This window comes from Mastomys coucha, unplaced genomic scaffold (genome assembly GCF_008632895.1).
Source record: "Mastomys coucha isolate ucsf_1 unplaced genomic scaffold, UCSF_Mcou_1 pScaffold22, whole genome shotgun sequence".
NCBI classification, from domain to species: domain Eukaryota; kingdom Metazoa; phylum Chordata; class Mammalia; order Rodentia; family Muridae; genus Mastomys; species Mastomys coucha.
The window spans coordinates 92,368,870-92,386,069 of NW_022196905.1; the positions used below are offsets into that span (position 1 = coordinate 92,368,870).

Here is a 17,200-nt window from a genome sequence, read left to right on the forward strand (position 1 = left end):
TGCAGTGGCACTGTAGAGAAGGTTTGTCTGCCTGGGGCCAGTGGGGACAGGCAGGTGTAGCTAACCTGCTTGGGACAAGGGCTTAAGATTCCCAACTCTGCCATCTCCTAGTTATATGACATTAGTTAGGCTTGCTCTGTGCCTCAGTTTCTTCATCAATAAGGAAGAATAATGGCACTGGCCTCACCACGAAACCATTCCTTACTGCCGGGCCAGCCTCCCGGGAACTGCCAACTGCTGTCATGCACCATGAATTAATACTTCTGTCCATGAGAAAGCTTGCATAGAACTATAGTCCCTGGAGATTATACTGCCTGATGACTTGTAGTCAGTGTGTAGACGTGTGTTCCCGTGAGGATGAAACCATCAAATGGCACTCTCCTCAGGATGTGTCCCTGCTGTTAAGTGACACATGACTCTACTCTGCCACAAGCACTACCTAGGTCTTTGCTTATCTTTTTTTTTTTTTTTACTTTGTAATTGATCAGGAGATGGGCTCCTTGCCATGGTAATTTTTCATGTACTCTTGGGGCCAGTGGTGTGGCGCAAAAACAATGAATGAGCCACCTACTAATGGCCAGAACTGTCACAATGTCTATGAACCAGAGCCTCCTGGTAATGAATCTGTGCCATGTGTGTTGTGAGCAAATGTGGAGGGCTTATATTACATTCAATCCCTTTGTAATTATAAGTGAGAATGACCAAGGCTATCTGTTTTGTTTCTCTGGGATTTTTCTAGACCCAGAGATACAAATCAGCGTGGGGAAATGGAAAAAAAAGCCAACAAATAAAGTCCCAGCCCAGAGATGAAAGTTACTATCACTGGATCCTAAGTTCCGAACGACACAAGTGTCAGGTGACACGGCATCACCTGAAGAGTCTATGACAACTTCCCCTCAGCAGCAGATACAAGCAGCATCACTAAACCTACAGGATCAGCCCCCACCACAGACGTTTTAAGAGTGCTAGCAAACTAAACCAAACCACTCAATAGAGTCCTAGTGAAGTATTTCTGTAAATGCCGCCATTCCCCAAATACGATGGTTTCTAAACAGAACCCACAAAGACTGTTTTTTTTTTCCCTCCACCATCTTTTTGATTTCTAAAAGCAGTCACCCTCGTTCACCTGACAGATGACTGACTATAGGGTCCTCCTAGACTCACAGCCCAGAGGGTTCTTTCTCTTAGAACTAGATGGAACTCACTGTCTGATACCATGCAAAGATAACCCCAATGGAAGTCCCTTCCACTGGCACTGGATCCTTTGATGAGTTGTCATCCCAGACTTTCTTGGACCTGTCCACTGAGATGCAAAAGGAAGTGTCCTGGGTGGTAAATAGGAAGGATTTGTATCCTCAATAATGGAAAGAAAACTTTTCCCACCCACGTTCCTTTTTTCTCACTTGGGACTGTGCAGTAAAACTCCAGTACCTGGTGCTGTGGCATCTGCTACGTAGCCGTGAGACAACAAATATGAGGACTCAAAGTTACCCACAGTGACCGTGGGTGAATAGAAGGTGGAAGAATGCATCCTTGGTGATGTCATCAAAGGTCCAGCCCCACCCATTTCCAGGCAAAATAAAGGTCAATTAGTCTCCATTACAGGCATAGTACCAGACTGTGTCTGCTCACCTCCTACTGTGACCTGGGAAATGGCCACTCACCTGTACTACGATAGGTACCCTTCTCTTGTATGGTGGCTCTGTGAGGAAATTTGCTCCAAAGGAATATGAGGAAAGATTCATTTCACAACAATGGGACAAGGTTCCGTCTTTCTAGAGATGCATTCCAAGGCATTTAGACACCAACTGTCAATCACCCAATAAAATTTCAACAGAGAGATGAGAAAGCTAGAAATAAAGTGCAATAGCTGCATGCTTGCACAGCTGCATGGCTGCAACAGTAGCACAGCTGCATGGTTGCCTGGCCACATAGTAGCATGGCTGTATAGCAGCAGGGCTACACGGCTGCATGGTTGCACAGCATGCACAGCTGCACCACTGTACTGCTACATGGCTGCACAGCTGAACAGCTGCATGGCTGCACAGGTGAACAGCTGCATGATTGCATGGCTGCATGACCACACAGCAACACAATACTGTGAATACAGTCACTGTCTTTGAACCATACATGTACACACTGACAATTGGGGCTGGACAGGTGGCTCAGGATTCAAGAGTGCTCGCTGCTGTTCTGGAGGACTGAGTTTAGTTCCCTGGACCCACATCAGGTGGCTCGCAACGCCAGATCTAGGCGAGCTGACACCCCTTTCGGCCTGTATACACACTTGCACTCATGAATGTACACACATATACACACATGCATACACACACATGCACACTTTCACACACAAATAAAGCATAAAAAATTTTTAAAATGCTGAAATGGCAAACTTTGTTATGTGTTCTTTACCACAATAAGAAATCAACAACCACCACCACCGTCCATACATTAGAATGGCTATTATAAAAATAATAAGTGTTAGTGTGTGTGGTGGCACACTCCTTTAATCCTAACACTTCAGAGGCAGAGGCAGGCAGATCTGTGAGTTCAAGGCCAGCTTGGTCTGTAGAGAGGCCCAGTGTCAAAAACAGCAACAACAACAACAACAACCAAAACAAACAAGAAAACCAAACTACAACAACAAAACAATACAAAACCGAAACCAAAGCAACTGTAGGTGAGGATGTGAGGAAAAATAGAACTTTTTACTCTGTCTTATTATATCACTTTGGCTGATATGGTGCTTGCTATATAGGCTAGTCTGGCCTCAAACACACAGAGATCCATCTACCTCTAGTGTTGGGATTAAAAGCATGTGCTACCATGTCTGGTCAAAAATTAGACCTGTTGCTTAGAATTTAACATGTTACAGTCAGCTGGGGAGATGGCTCATGGGATCAGGATATGGCTCAGTAGGTCAATTATTGAAGTGCAGGTGTGAAGACCTGAGTTCAAATCCCCAGAACCCACATAAAGTTAGAGCAGTAATGCTCAGATTGTGGAGGTATCATCCCAGCGCTCTGATGATGAGATGGGAGCCAGAGGTGGGAGTCTTCCTGAAAGGATCTCGCCAGGTAGCCTCAGCCAATAACAGAGATCATAACTCAGGCAAGATGGACAGTGAAGACTGTTATCTCAGATGATTCTCTGACCACCATGAGCACACTGTGGTATATGTACTCATGTGTTTCCCCATACACCACATAAAGATAAAATAAAAGAATGTAGTGCATCATTAGAAAACAATCTAGAGGTTTCTCAACACGTTAAAAATAAAAGTAGCTTATGATGCATTAATTCCACTTTGGGTCTTTGACCACATGATGGTTTGAATGAAGAATGTCCCCATGGGCTCATATATTTGAACATTTGATCCCCAGTTGCTGGGCCTGCTTGGGAAGGTTAAAGAACCTTTAGGAGGTAGATCCTTGCTGTTGGAATGATGTCACTGGGGGAAGCTCTAAAGTTTAGATAGCTTTGTTCTACCTCCTCTTCTCTCTCTTACTCCCTGTGTGTAGACAAAAGCTGGGATCAACAACTTCTAGTCCCTTCCTCTGCCCCAAACCTCTGCCTCTAGACCCACGTGCCAAAAGTAAGCACCTCTCTCCTTGACGTTGCTTTTGGTCATATATTTTATCACAGCAACAGAAAAGCACCTAATTCAAACCCTAAGACTGAAAGCCAGAGATGTAAACAGATACATGTAAACCCACACTTAAAGCAACAGTATTCACAACAGCCTAAGTCAGAAACAACCCAAGTACCCATCAGTGGGTGGAAAGGTTTGCCACGTTACATACCATGGAATATTACTTAGCTTCAAAATCAGGGGAACAGACATGGTGGCTCCCATCTGCAGTCCCAGCACTCAAGGGTTGTCACAAGTGCAAGGCTGGCCATAAAAAGGGAATTCTGACAAATGCCATTTGATGAACAGTAGACAGTGCTGTGTGGTTGTCACAAGTGCAAGGCCAGCCATAAAAAGGGAATTCTGACAAATGCCACTGGATGTGCTGTGTGGTTTCACTTATGCAGTACCAAAGTGGCTCAACCGACAGAGACAGCGGAATGGACAAAAGGCAGGGGATAGCTCTGGGGTGAGTAAGGGAATGGGCACTTGTGTTCACCTAGAAGTTACAGTTTCTGGGTAATATACTGCCCTTTCTGCCTGGGCAGATGTGATTCTTTCATACTCTTATTACTGGGTGATTATAATGTCTGTATGTATAATGTGTGTGTGTATATATGTATATATATGTATACATATATATATATATATATATATGGTATGGGTTGTGTAAAATATGTGTGATTTGTGTGTGCATATGTGCATGTGTGTATGTTTGTGTGTGCATAATGTGCATGTATACATATGTGTGTACATGTGTGTGTGATGTGTGTGTGTGCATATATGCATATGTGTATATGTTTGTGTGTGTATATATAGAGTATGTATGTGTGTATAATGTGTGTGATGTGTATGCATGCATATGTACATGTATGTATGTTTATGTGTGCAAAAAGCATGTGTATATATAATATGTGTATATGTGTGACATGTGTGCATACATACATGTGTGTATAATGTGTGTATATATATGTGTGTATGTGTGTGTGAAATGTATATATGTGATGTGAATGTATATAATGTGTGTGAGTGTACATATGTGTGTATATGTTTCTCTGTATAATGTGCTTGTATGTATGTGTGTATATGTATATATGAGTGTGTATGTGTGTGATATGTGTGCATGCCTGCATGTGTGCATGAGTGTGAGTATATGTCCTGTGTGTGAGTGTGTATGTATGTACAATGTGTGTTTTCACGTTTGTGGGTTCTGAGGATCAAACTCGTTGGTGTGCTTGCATAGGAGTCTTACAAACTGTAAACTAAATAGCAGGTTACCCACCTTCTACACTCACATGCATCCAGTTACAGTGGTGGAGCACTGGAGGAAATGGAGATTTTCTGGGAGCCAGAGAGGAGCTGGTGGTGGCAGATTGCTGCTGTCTGTGGAAGTCACCTTCCCCTTCTTCCACTGTGTGCAGAAGAGCTAGGCACACAGCTGTCCCACTGTGTGCCAGTTCCTCTGGGCTGCAGCACAGCTACACGATTAGCTTCTTATCAATGAGCTATGAACAGGAGGGATTGCCCACCGTTCCCTCTGACCTAAAACAACAGCGACCCTGCACAGGCACAGTGCTGCAGACACAACACTATCTGTTATCAGTCCCTCTTCTCCCACCGATTCGGAACACCCATCCTCTGTTACAGAAATTCAAAAGACAAACACGCCTTCCACATTTTAAAGCTGTCTTGCTGTTAGATTCTTGTTGCCACAGCGAATCTTTTTTCTGTAGCTAATTAATACATGCAGATGCTGCAGCAACTGAAGTCCAAACATCTCACCTAACGGCAAAGTCACTGTGCATAGGCTACCTGAGAAATCCTATGATCTTAGGTGACAGTAACATACATAACCTTGCCCTGGGAATGAGGTGACACTCAGGAGACCAGAGCAACTAGGTGGTTTCCCTCAGTCCACGGAAGAACTGAGGCCAGAGGGTGGTTTACTGACTTAAAAATGGCTAATCTTTCTTATGTATGTAAAATTTTCACGTTTTTTTCCCTCAAGAGAGAACCTCATGTAGTCCAGGATGGCTTTAAACTTGCTGCATCGTTAGCATGACCATGAACTCCTGATCTTCCTGCCTTCACCTCCCAAGTCCTGAGATTACCCCATACTTGGATTCTGTGGTGCTGGGGATTAATCGACAAGCCCTCCATCAACTGAGATAGCTTCAGCCCCATCCTCAGGGAGAGATCATAAATGCACAAGTCTAATCCCTACTTGTCAAATACTTCCTGAAGTATTCAAGCCTTGTCTGAGGCAGGGAAAAGCCTGGGTTTTGTCACCAATGTGACTTGTAGATGGTGAAGCGATTGTTTGGGAACAGTTATGAATTCTATCTGCTTGCCCTTTGATATGCCATTATTTCATGCTTATTTCATTATTCCAAGGCAATAACAACAACAAAAAAAAGTCATACACTAGTCTGACCATGCGCCGCCATGTGCGCCCTGGTCCTCAGCTGAGGGACAGCACAGCAGCAGCCTCTCTGACATGTGTGCCAGCTCCAAGCTTCCAGAACAAGAGTGAGCCCACGAGGAGCAGGTTCTCTCTTGCCTAGGCTCTGACATCAATACTTAGTTCAGTGGAGGGAAACCAAGCAAACCTCCAACAAATCAAAGCAAAACAAGAAATGCCCCAGCCAGGTCCCCAGGGACAGAAGACTCCCAGGAAATTCAGGAGATGATGATCTGACAGGCAAACCGGTTGAAGCTTGTCTGGCTAGTGGAAGAATCCCAAGACTGAGCAATGAGCAGGACTAGCCATCCCTGAACACTGAGGGTGGATCTCGTGTCAATCAAGCTGCCAGCTTCTTGGTGGATAATATACAAATCCAAAGAAACTGATGATTATTCTTCCACATCCCATTATATGGGGCCTCAGAGTAGGGCAAGGACCACAGTGTGACCTGGTTCAGAGGGGTGATGCATCATGCTTAACCTTATTAAGCCTCAGTTTTCCCATCACAACATGCGGTTCATATAGTACTTACTTCTTTGGGTTGCAGTTAAGACTAAGATTTAGCCTATCAGTGACATGCATGTGCTAAGCTCTTCCTAGTTGGAAACCATACACACACACACACACACACACACACACACACACACACACACACACACACACACACACACACCTTCAAGCAGTCTCTTAGAAATCACTTTATGCTGATGACTTCTCTGGAAGGACAGAAAGCACATGAAGTACACCAGACCAGAGGCTGTTTGTTGGAGTGCAGAGAGTACAGATGCAGGCTGTACATCATCCAGCATCCTTCCTTCAGCAAGAACTAATCAACAACTGAACTCAAGTCCCCTGAACCCAAGCAGACCTACTCCATCAAGAGCACGGCAACCATCAGAGGCAGGAGCTTACAGAGTATAGTTAGTTGTCCAATGTCTGCTCTTCCAAAGCCAGTGATCACTCCCCATCTGGTAAACACTGCCTTCATGCAGATTTTTCCACCATTTAGTACTGATGGACCTCTTGAACAATTCTTCCTTCCTCTGCTTTCCACTGCTCTCATTTTGTTACACCCAGAGGGCTACAGATGATAAATCAGGGCGTGGCTGCAGATTGAAGACTAAAACCAGCTGGATCACTGCACTGGTTAATTTTTGTTTCTTTGTTTGTTGTTCTGGGATCACATCCATTGCCTCACGCATACTAGACAAGCACACTACCACTGAGCAACAACCCAGATCAAGGGTTGCTCGTGTCATACATCTTCGCAGCAAGGGTTAAGGGATGCTCGGGTAACAAGTGGATGTGTCTCAGAGCTTTCAGGAGACTTGAGACTGAGTGCTCTGGTTAGCCTAAATTGTCAATTTGATATAACCTGGAGTTATCAGAGAGAAGATGCCTCGAACGAGAGACTGCCTAGACTAGGTTGGTCTATGGGCATTTCTGTGAGGGAGTGTCTTGATTATGTGGAATGGCAGAACCCACTGTGGTTGGCTGCATCCCCAGGGCAGGTGATCCTGGAATATATAAAAAGCTAAGCACAAGCCAGTGAGCAAGCCAGAGAGCGAAGCAGCAAGCAGCAGTCACTCTGTGCTTCCTGCTTGAGTTCCTGTCTGGCTTCTCTCAGTGATGAACTATGACCTGGAAGTGTAAGCTGAAATAAACCCTTCCCTCTCTAAGTTGCCACCGCTCAGACTGTTTCTCACAATACCAGAAAGAAATAGTAGGCACATAAGGCTTACTTCCTCTCATTGAATAGCACTGTTCAGCCTGCTGAAGGCCCAGAGAGAACAAAAACCAGGAGGGAGACCAGTGTTCTCCTCTTGAGCTGGGACATCCATTTTCCTACCCTCGAACAGCAGGATTCTGGGTTCTCCAGCCTCACAACTCTAAACTAACAGGAGTGGCTTTTCTGGCTCTCAGGCCTGCAGACTCCAGCTGCAGCCTGGACTTCCCTGGGTTTCCAGCTAGCAGGCTGCAAACTGTAGTACCTCGGAGCCCTGGGGTGGCACAAGCCATGCCCACATACTGCATCTTTGTACCTGTACCCTCTTGGTTCTGATTCCCTGGACAACCCTGCCTTAGGCCATCATCAGCAGAGGTGGCTCCGTAGTTAGTCACATGGAATTGTCACACATCCTAACAAGGACTTTCAAGCTTGTAGCAAAGGGGACTGGACTGGTTCCCAACTCTCCTTGAAGCTATCAGGAAACATGTTCAGCAATCCCTGGGTGGCAATTAACCTAAAAGTCTAACCCAGCCAGTATGTCGGCCATGGCCGGCACTGGGCTTTGGAGCTGGATGACTACTCGGTGGTCATCACCTAATTGCCCCCTTAATGGCTTGGAATCAAGCTCCTTTCATGCCCTGTCTACTTCTCCATGAAGGTGGGTCAGACATTGACATCCTCTTCCTCTCCTAGGTAAGGGTTGGTGGGTGGGACCCTCTCCCTCCATTCCCCCTCCCCTTTCTCTCCTCCACCCTCCCCTATGGCAAATGTGCACATAAAGCTCCCGCTTTTGATCCCAATGCCATGCCACTAGAGTCCCAGGTCTTCTCACTGTGGTTTAAATGCCTGGTTTCTCAATAGTGGGTGTTCATGGGCCTCTCAGCCTCCTCTCCAGGGACTGCATAGTTCACTCTTAAAGCAGAAGGCTACAAGATCTGGCAGCATAGCAAAACAGGACTGAAAGAATATTTCTTAGGAATTACACATCAGGGACCAGCAACACGGCTCAGTGAGTACACATGCTTGGATACAAGCTTGATGACCTAAGCAAAATCCCCGGATCCCATAGCGGAAAAACTGACTCCTCTACGTTTTCTCCTGACCTCCCACCATTTGTATGGTAGCATGCATGTGCACGCACACAATAAGTAGCGTTTAAAACAGACTTAAAGAAATTGCTCAACAGAGGCTGGCTCAGTCGTAGCATAAGCAACATATGGGTTCCAATACAAGAGAGGGTGTTGAAAATCTTATCAGTTATCAGGTAGTCTATTTCCCTGATACAAACAATTCATAGAACACTAATTGAGTATGCTAATGAACTGGATTCCCTCTAATATCTTGAGCTATCTCTTCTCTAGGGTAAATTAAGAGTGAATTCACTGACAGGGGTAAGATGGGGGTGTAACCATTAGGATTCGAAATGAGTCTGAGTAGTGTCACTCACATAGAAGAAAAGTTGCTCCATTTCTAAGGAGATGTATTGTTTTCTGGAAATGACTGCCAGTAAAGAGGGATAGCTTGACCTAGTGCTTGGGAGACAGAGATGAAGATGGTTGCAGTGAGTTCTAGGCCAGCTGGGGTGACACAGTAAGTTCTTGACCAAAGCAAAATACAAATGCTTAAATAGACAGATAACACTACAGCAAGCTAAAGAGCTTGCACACAGCAAAGAGTGAAGAGATGATCTACAGAAGGTCTCTGCAAATTTCACATCTGAGGAAGGGTAAAAATCCAGAGGATCCTCATATATCCCAGCAGACTGAATACTATCTAGACTAGCAAAGGGGCACCGGCCCCATGAAGAGGGGTGATTGGTCTAAAAAGATGAGTCTCAGAATGGCGCATCAACAGCTAGCAGGTGTATGAAAAGTGCAATCACCAGAGATGCAAATCAAATCACAATGCAATGCCATCCCTATGTCATTTCTCTTAGAATTCCCATTCTGCAATAGACGAAAGGTAAATACCAACAAGGATGCGGAGAGAAGGGAATCCCTACACTTCGGGAATGCAAGTCAGTAGCGATTATGGAAATTTCTATAAAAATGGAACCACATGACCTGATGGTACCCTTCCTAAAGGAAATGAAGCAAGTATTCCCAGCAGATACCAACATTCCCATGTTTACTGTAGAACCAGGCACAGCATCCGAGATGTGGAAACAAGCTACCTGTCCATCAACCAATGCAAGGGTGAAGAAAATGTACATGGAACAGTGAATATTATTCAGCTTTCAAAAAGAATCAAACCCGTAACTTGTGAAGATCATCGTACTAGATAGAATGCCTGGCTCAGAAAGATGCTGGGGTTGGTCTACTGCTGCCACGCATTCAAATGCTAAATACTGGCCCCCAAGATCTGGGTGCCCCCATGAGTGAATCCTCGCATATACTATAAGCTTTTGTTGTGTAAACCTTGTTCCCCAAGTTATTCTTGATTGGTTAGTAAAGATGCCTACAGCCTGTAGCTAGGCAGGAAAGGAGTCGGTAGGGCTTTGGCTTCTAGGCTTGGGGTCTCAGGTAGGGACCACGAGGGAGAGTGAAGGAGGAGGGAGTTCATTATGAGGTATCTTGGATCGTGAGCATATGGCCATGAGAGCTGTCCTGATGAAGCAGGAGCAACCCAAACGAAACATGGCAAGGCATATTTTGACAGGAAAGCAGACAAAATAAGTTAAAGTGTTGATATCTGCCTAGATCTAATGCTTATTAAGGCTTATTATAAAACTAAAGGTCTCTGTGTTATTTATTTGGGATATTTGAAGGCAACAGAGGGGTATAAACGACCCCTTCGAAATAACTTTAATCACAACAGAAAGACAAACACCACTCGATCTCATCACACACACGGACTCTAAGTCGGCTGATCTCATAGTTGATCTCTTACATAGAGTAGTTGCCAGAAGCTAGGCGAGGGGTTGGGTGGGGACTAGGAGCAGGTAGTAAGTTACAGTCAGATAGGAGAAAAAGACTCTGGTGTGTAATTGTGCAATGGGGTGACTATAGGTGATGGTTATGTGCCCTACACTTGAAAAAGCAGAAGGGTTCTGAGTTAAACCATAAAGAGACATAATTAACCTGGTTCACACATTATGCCATGTAGACATGTATCAAAGCATCATTCCATCTTTTCATGTATCAGCTTACATGGTTTTTAGTAGTAAAAAAAAAAAAAAAAAAAAAAAAGAATAGCAATTCACCTAATGGCTCTTACTTGATGAAAGCATCTCAAGGGTGCCTGCCGGTCTATGTGTGACTTTAACCCTTCACCTGCTGGCCATGACTCTCCACATAGGGCTAGCTCCCAAGAAAGGATTTCCATAAGCAAAGGACGACTATTGCTTCGGCTGCTTTGCTGCCTGCTTTGCTGTTCTGATTATGGATTCTCAGAGTCTCCAGAGTGAGTGCGCGCGCACCTTCTAGTGACTGAGGGAAGAAACCTGCCCTGCTGACGGTTTAGTGGATGGTCACCCTGGCCACAGTGACCTCACGCCCTTGTAGCTTTGTTCCTTTCTTGTCACCTGGAATTAAGAATTGAAAATTGAGAAGTGAAAATCTGTGACAATCATACGTTAATACTTTCCCATGTGTCCTCTGAGACCTTGCCCCATATTTAACCCTATCATGTCCTTTACTGTGTGTGCTAGAACCGCAGGTGTTCTCTTGGTCATGACATCCTGCAGTAGCGGTGGTTCTCAGCCCCACAACCTCAAGGTCATTCATCTTAGAGACCTCAAACTCAATTATCAGGGAGTCCTGAGCCAAAGCAGGTTCCAAACTAAACGCTGCCTCCCACAGTAGCCAGGAAGATTAAAACACAAGTCAGGCTCCACGCCTGCCAGACAGACATCAGGGTTCCAACCCCGACTCTGACCCCAGCACACACTCCTCACAGGCTTATGAGTCCTGCCTTGTCCCTCCAATGTATGCTTTCTCCCAATGTGGACACAGCTGCGCCCTTGGCCTGCCCCAGGCCCCTTTCCTTGCCCCAAGACTTTGTAAAGCTTCCTTGGAAAGCTTTTCACGAACATTCTACTTAATATGGACCAGAATTCCCTTCCCTACCCTGCGGTTCTTCCCTCCAGAGCATCCTGTCCTGTATTTAATCTCTTTGTTCTATTCGTGCTGGAAGCCCCATTAGGGTAGAATTTTCAAAATTACATTAAAAATATATTATTCTATGTTTTTACTGATACCATTTTATTTTTAATTTTTTTCTATCCTGACAGAAGTTTCCCTCCCTCCTCTCCTCCCGGCCCCTCGCTCGACCTCTGCTCTGTCCTCAAAATAAAATGACTTTATTTTTTAATTCTTTGACAGTTTCTTCTATAATGAACTTTAGACCTATTCATCCCCACCCCATTCTTTCTCTGGCTGAAACCTTTTTCTTCTCAGCAAGTCAGAGGGAAGGGTTTTTTTCTTTTATTCTCCATTTTATCTACAGTGTCCAGAACGCCCACAAACAACTGGTGCCGAACATGTAAAAGACAATGTGCTAGGCATGGGAACAGAAGATTCTAAAGAGTAAGGTGAGGGGATGGAAAGGTAATCCAGCAGTTAAGATGGCTAGCTGCTTTTCCAGAGGACCAGGGTTCAATTCCCAGTACCAACATGGCAGCTCACACCTACCTGTTACTCTGGTTCCAGAGAACCCAACATCCTCTTCTGGCCTCCATGAGTACCAGGCACACATGAGCTACGCAGACATCCATACAGCCAAATACCCAGGCACACAATAAAATAATCAAAAGAAACTAAAAAGAAACAAATAAATAAAAAGCCAGCTGCAAGAGTGAGATTTGGTTGAAGGTGATATCAGTGTGGACATAAGTGACTTCATGCTGAGTGTATTAGCCAGGGTCCTCTAGAGTCACAGAACTTGTGGGTAGTCTCTACATAGTAAGGGAATTTGTTATGATGACTTACAGTCTGTAGCCCAACTCCCCGACAATGGTTAGCTGTGAATGGGAAGTCCAAGGATCTAGTAGTTGCTCAGGCCCAAAGGCTAGCTCTTTCACCTGGTCTTCTGTAGAAGTAAGTTCCAACAGAGTTCTGGCAAGTAAATGTAAGCAGGTGAAGAAGAGTGAATCTTCCTTCCTCCAATGTCCTTATGTAGGTCTCCAGCAGAAGGTGTGGCCCAGATTAAAGGTGTGTACTCCGAAGCCTGCATCTGGGACTTGCTTTGTTCCAGGCTGACCTTGAACTCAGAGCTCTCCTTGCCTTAGTCTCCTGGGATTAAAGGCGTGTACTACATTGTCTGAGCCTAAGTTTTTCATGGCCACTATGGTTCAAGATCTCCATGCCAAGATCCAGGTTAGAAACTTGTATCTTCCAGCTTCAAGATCTGGATCACAGGAGAGCCCTCCAATTCAGGATTGTAGTTCATTCCAGTTGTACTCAAGTGAACAACCAGGAATAGCCATTACATCGAGCAACCTAATGACAATGACTTTGTGTGCTCAAGATAAAGATCTGTGTCTACACACAGCAGGCATGACTGATTCTGTCATGAGCACAGAGGCTGGCCTGTAGGCAGCATCTTTGCTGATTCACAAGTTTGCATGACACAATGGCCCCAGCAACAGGGTGTGCAGTGTAGCAGAGGGTTCTTGCTCTTGATCACAGGGACATTGCTCTTGATCACAGGGGCATTGCTCTTGATCACAGGGACATTGCTCTTGATCACAGGGTCCTTACTCTTGATCACAGGGACCTTGCTTTTGATCACAGAGACCTTGTTCTTGATCACAGGGACCTTGCTCTTGATCACAGGGACCTTGCTCTTGATCACAGAGACCTTGTTCTTGATCATAGGCAGGCATGGATCAACATAAAGGAGCAGAATGAGAAATTACCCTGAGGAAAGACCAGGCAGGGGCATAGTTCTGACTAAACGCACCTAACAGGATGCAAACAGAGCACAATGGCCAGCAGCCAGTGAGGTGAGTCACTGACTGTTGCCATGACAAAATGCCTCACACAAAAGCAAAGTAAGGAATGGAAGTTCGTTTGGATCATGGCTTAAGAGGATACTTATAGCCCCTTGCTGTGGGGAAGGCTTGCCAACAGGAGCATGAAATATCTGCAGTCAGGAAGTAGAGAGCAGCCCCAGGAATATGCTCCCCCCTTTTCCCTTCTGGGACCCTGTTTCACAGGATGGTGCCACCCACATTCAGGATCTCCCTTCTTATGCCTTCACTGGAAGCACCTCACAGACATGCTCAGAGGCGTGTCTCCTCGATTCTAAACCTAGTCAAAGTTCACAATGAAATGAATCATAATAACAGGAGAGCAGGGATGATTACAATCTTATTAGATATTGAGGGTCGGAGGCTCTTGTTAAACCCAGAGTTTTATAACAAGTATGGAATGGGCCTATAAGAAAACTCAGGAGTCTGATTAAAGTTTAGTCAAGCAACAAATCTTTGTCCAGGTCATGGTCACCAGGTTTATTAAAGCACAACTAAAAACATGATCATAGTTCAAAATTAGGTTGCAGAATACAAAGTTGTACCAGCATATCATTCATATCATTTTGTTGGGGGTGGTGTTTTTTCTTTTTGCATAAAAATTATAGCTTTTTCTTTTCTCCAAGACATTTATTGCATTCAACATTCAAGTAGATATCTAGTTCTAGAGTGAAACGTTTGGGAACCCTGAATTTCATCCTTTAGCTATGAATGGCTACCCTATGTCTTTCAAATTGTAAACAAATTACATCTATCTCAATTTTCTTCAGAAAAAAATCAAGTAATTTCCTTTATTAATCTTTCCTTATTGTGTATAGACCACTTATATCTATAGAGTAGTATATATTATATAGCAAGCTCTCTGTATATTATATAGAGAGAGTCACTTACCAGCCATTCACTGGACAAGTATTTCAGGGCCTTCCCTGGGTGAGGAATTGTGCTAGGTGTTGGGGAAAGTGGTTACCAAGAAGACAAGCCCTGAATCCTCAAGTCCTCCAGAGAGGATAGACACAGCTATGGTGGGTTCGGTACAAAGGAAAAAAAACCTGATGTAAGCCCACAGCAAGGCAGGCACAACCCCTCCAAGGAGCAGAGATGGACAGCAGAGTCGTACATAAGGAATTCCCCTGCCAGGTGATGCAGAAGGAGTGTAGTGGTTCTAGGCACAGTGTGGACTAAGCAATGGAAGCAGGATTTAAATGAGGCAGGCTTTCTTAGCAAGGTGGGTCACAGGGCAGTGGTGGGGATGGGAGAGTGGGAAGGAGAGAGCTGGTGCCCTAAACCAAAGCAGCAGTGGCTTAGACACTGAAGTAGATAAATTCAAGAGCTAGTTTGGAGGTAGGAGTAGCGAGTACCAAGAACACTTGGGGCATTTTAATCTGAGTGTGTAGCTGGGCTAAGGCATACCTTCTGATAGATGGGAACCCTGTTATTGATTCTGAGGGAACTCATGTTTGGATTAAAGTTTGTTTGGGCTTGGTAAACAGGGGAGGAAATTACTGCAATGATAAAATCTGCAGATTGTTTCAAAAGACGCATGTCAATGAGTACAGCTGGGCATCGGATCAATACAGAAATGGAATAATAAAACCAGAAGGGACTGTGTTGTTTTCAAAGTCTAGTTCAGTCATTCTTTCCATGCAAGGGGTCACAAACTACAACAACCTAATTAAAGATGGAGAGAGGGGAGGACAGGAATGAGGATTTATAGGAGATAAAGATTTATGAAACCCTGATTGTAATAGAGATGAAGGAAGCAACTTAGGGAGCTCCTTAATTAAGAGGCAACATTCCGCTCTCTGTTTTCATTGTGTAACAGACACAGGGAGACATCCAGTCCTTTCTCTCAGGCAGCAGTAAGTCTAACAGCTTCTGATTATGCTTGTAAAATGGTAACTACAGATGTGGAAGATTGTGAGTTTGTTTTTCCACGGCCAACAACTGAGTGATAGGGGGGCCATGTAATCATTCCTTCACAGAAGGGACACAGTTTTGTACCCAAACATAGTCACCCACCTGCCAAGCAGACAGGGTGTCTGTCAGTGGCTCTAGCTACTGATCCATATGCTCACCTAAAGGCCTGAAAGTGCAGGCCATGACCAAAATGCAGATGAAAGACCTTTTATGGGAAAAATGGAGGGATACTTTTTGGGATTGGGCTATGGAAATTATACTTGAGTCTAAAGAAGTCATAAAAATAAGCAGAGGCAAGTTCTTCTGATAATACATACATCATCCACCAAACTGGCCTGCCATAGAGTGCCCAAGACTGCCTGACCATGGAAGACATTTCACTGGAGCTGGCTTAGAGTTTCAGAGGTTTAGTCCATTATCATCATTGAGGGAAGCATGGCAGCATGCAGGCAGAAATGGTATTAGATGAGCTGGGAGTTCTACATCTTGATCTGCAGGCAGCAGGAGACTGTGTGCCACACTGGGACGAGCTTGAGCATAGGAGATCTCAAAGCCCCCCCCTCCCCACAGTGACACACTTCCTCCAACAAGGCCACGCCCACTCCAACAAGGAAACTCCTCCTGAGCCAAACATTCAATCACATGAATCTATGGGGGTCAAACCTATTCAAACCACCACATCATCTTTGCAATCTACCTTCCTGGAAAGCATTTGCTGTGGAGATAGCAACAATCAAAGTTATAGGCACACAACGATGGCAACAAACTATTGGCAGTCCTTTTGCTGTGTATTACCGTACATGGATTCTGTTGTTCATTCATCATAAGCTAACTGTGGTGTGAAGATCACAGTGGCTTACTGAGCTCTAGGACCTTGCTCAGGGCCATGACGCTTGAGAGTGGTGGAGTTCATCCAAGCTCTTGGCCTCTCACCAGTACATTCTACTAAACATTATTACCCTTTATTATGTGCCACACTTGCCAGAACCTCTCAGTTAACTCTAATGTGTATACAATGCTCCAATTAATTAAATTGAGATGTTTCGCCTTCATCTCTTACTGATAATCTTTCCAAAATACATCCTACTGGTGAGACAATCTACTGAATTTGATGTGTATCTGGTCCCCTTTCTCTGGACCCTCTACAGCTTCACTAACAGTTAGGCCAGAAATGTGCTTATCTTTGTAATGAATGGTACCCTGTTCTCTCTCTAGCTGGGCCCTCACAGTAACAAGGTTAGAGGTAGGAGGGGCCAACCCACTTCCTGACTCTTAGAGATCCTGATCATCATGCTCATGAGCTCTGGCACATGCTTATGGAATTTAGTATTCACTTACTACCCTCCCATGCCTCCTTTACATCTGTCTCAGTCAGGGTTTCTATTCTTGTACAAACATCATGATCAAGAAGCAAGTTGGGAAATTGGGAAAAGATCTTTACGAGCCCTATATCTGATAGAGGGCTAATATCCAAGGTATACAAAGAAC

The 17,200-nt window shown here is 44.6% G+C and overlaps 1 protein-coding gene across 13 annotated transcripts in view; it reads right to left on the reverse strand.

Annotated features, from left to right (window-relative positions):
• The window catches only part of Tmem150c (transmembrane protein 150C), a 79,384-nt gene that overhangs the window by 32,854 nt on the left and 29,330 nt on the right, over positions 1-17,200 (reverse strand). For 3 of the 13 annotated variants that reach the window (XM_031336924.1, XM_031336922.1, XM_031336925.1), the window contains exon 2: positions 11,027-11,347. The exons of 7 other annotated variants lie outside the window; for them this stretch is intronic. In XM_031336924.1, the coding sequence (XP_031192784.1) occupies positions 11,027-11,148 (122 nt within the window). In that variant the 5' untranslated portion in view covers positions 11,149-11,347. Of the gene's footprint in view, positions 1-11,026; positions 12,228-12,752; positions 12,888-17,200 lie in introns of those variants that run through there. 3 more of the 13 variants (XM_031336935.1, XM_031336923.1, XM_031336932.1) reach the window with 3 other exon arrangements.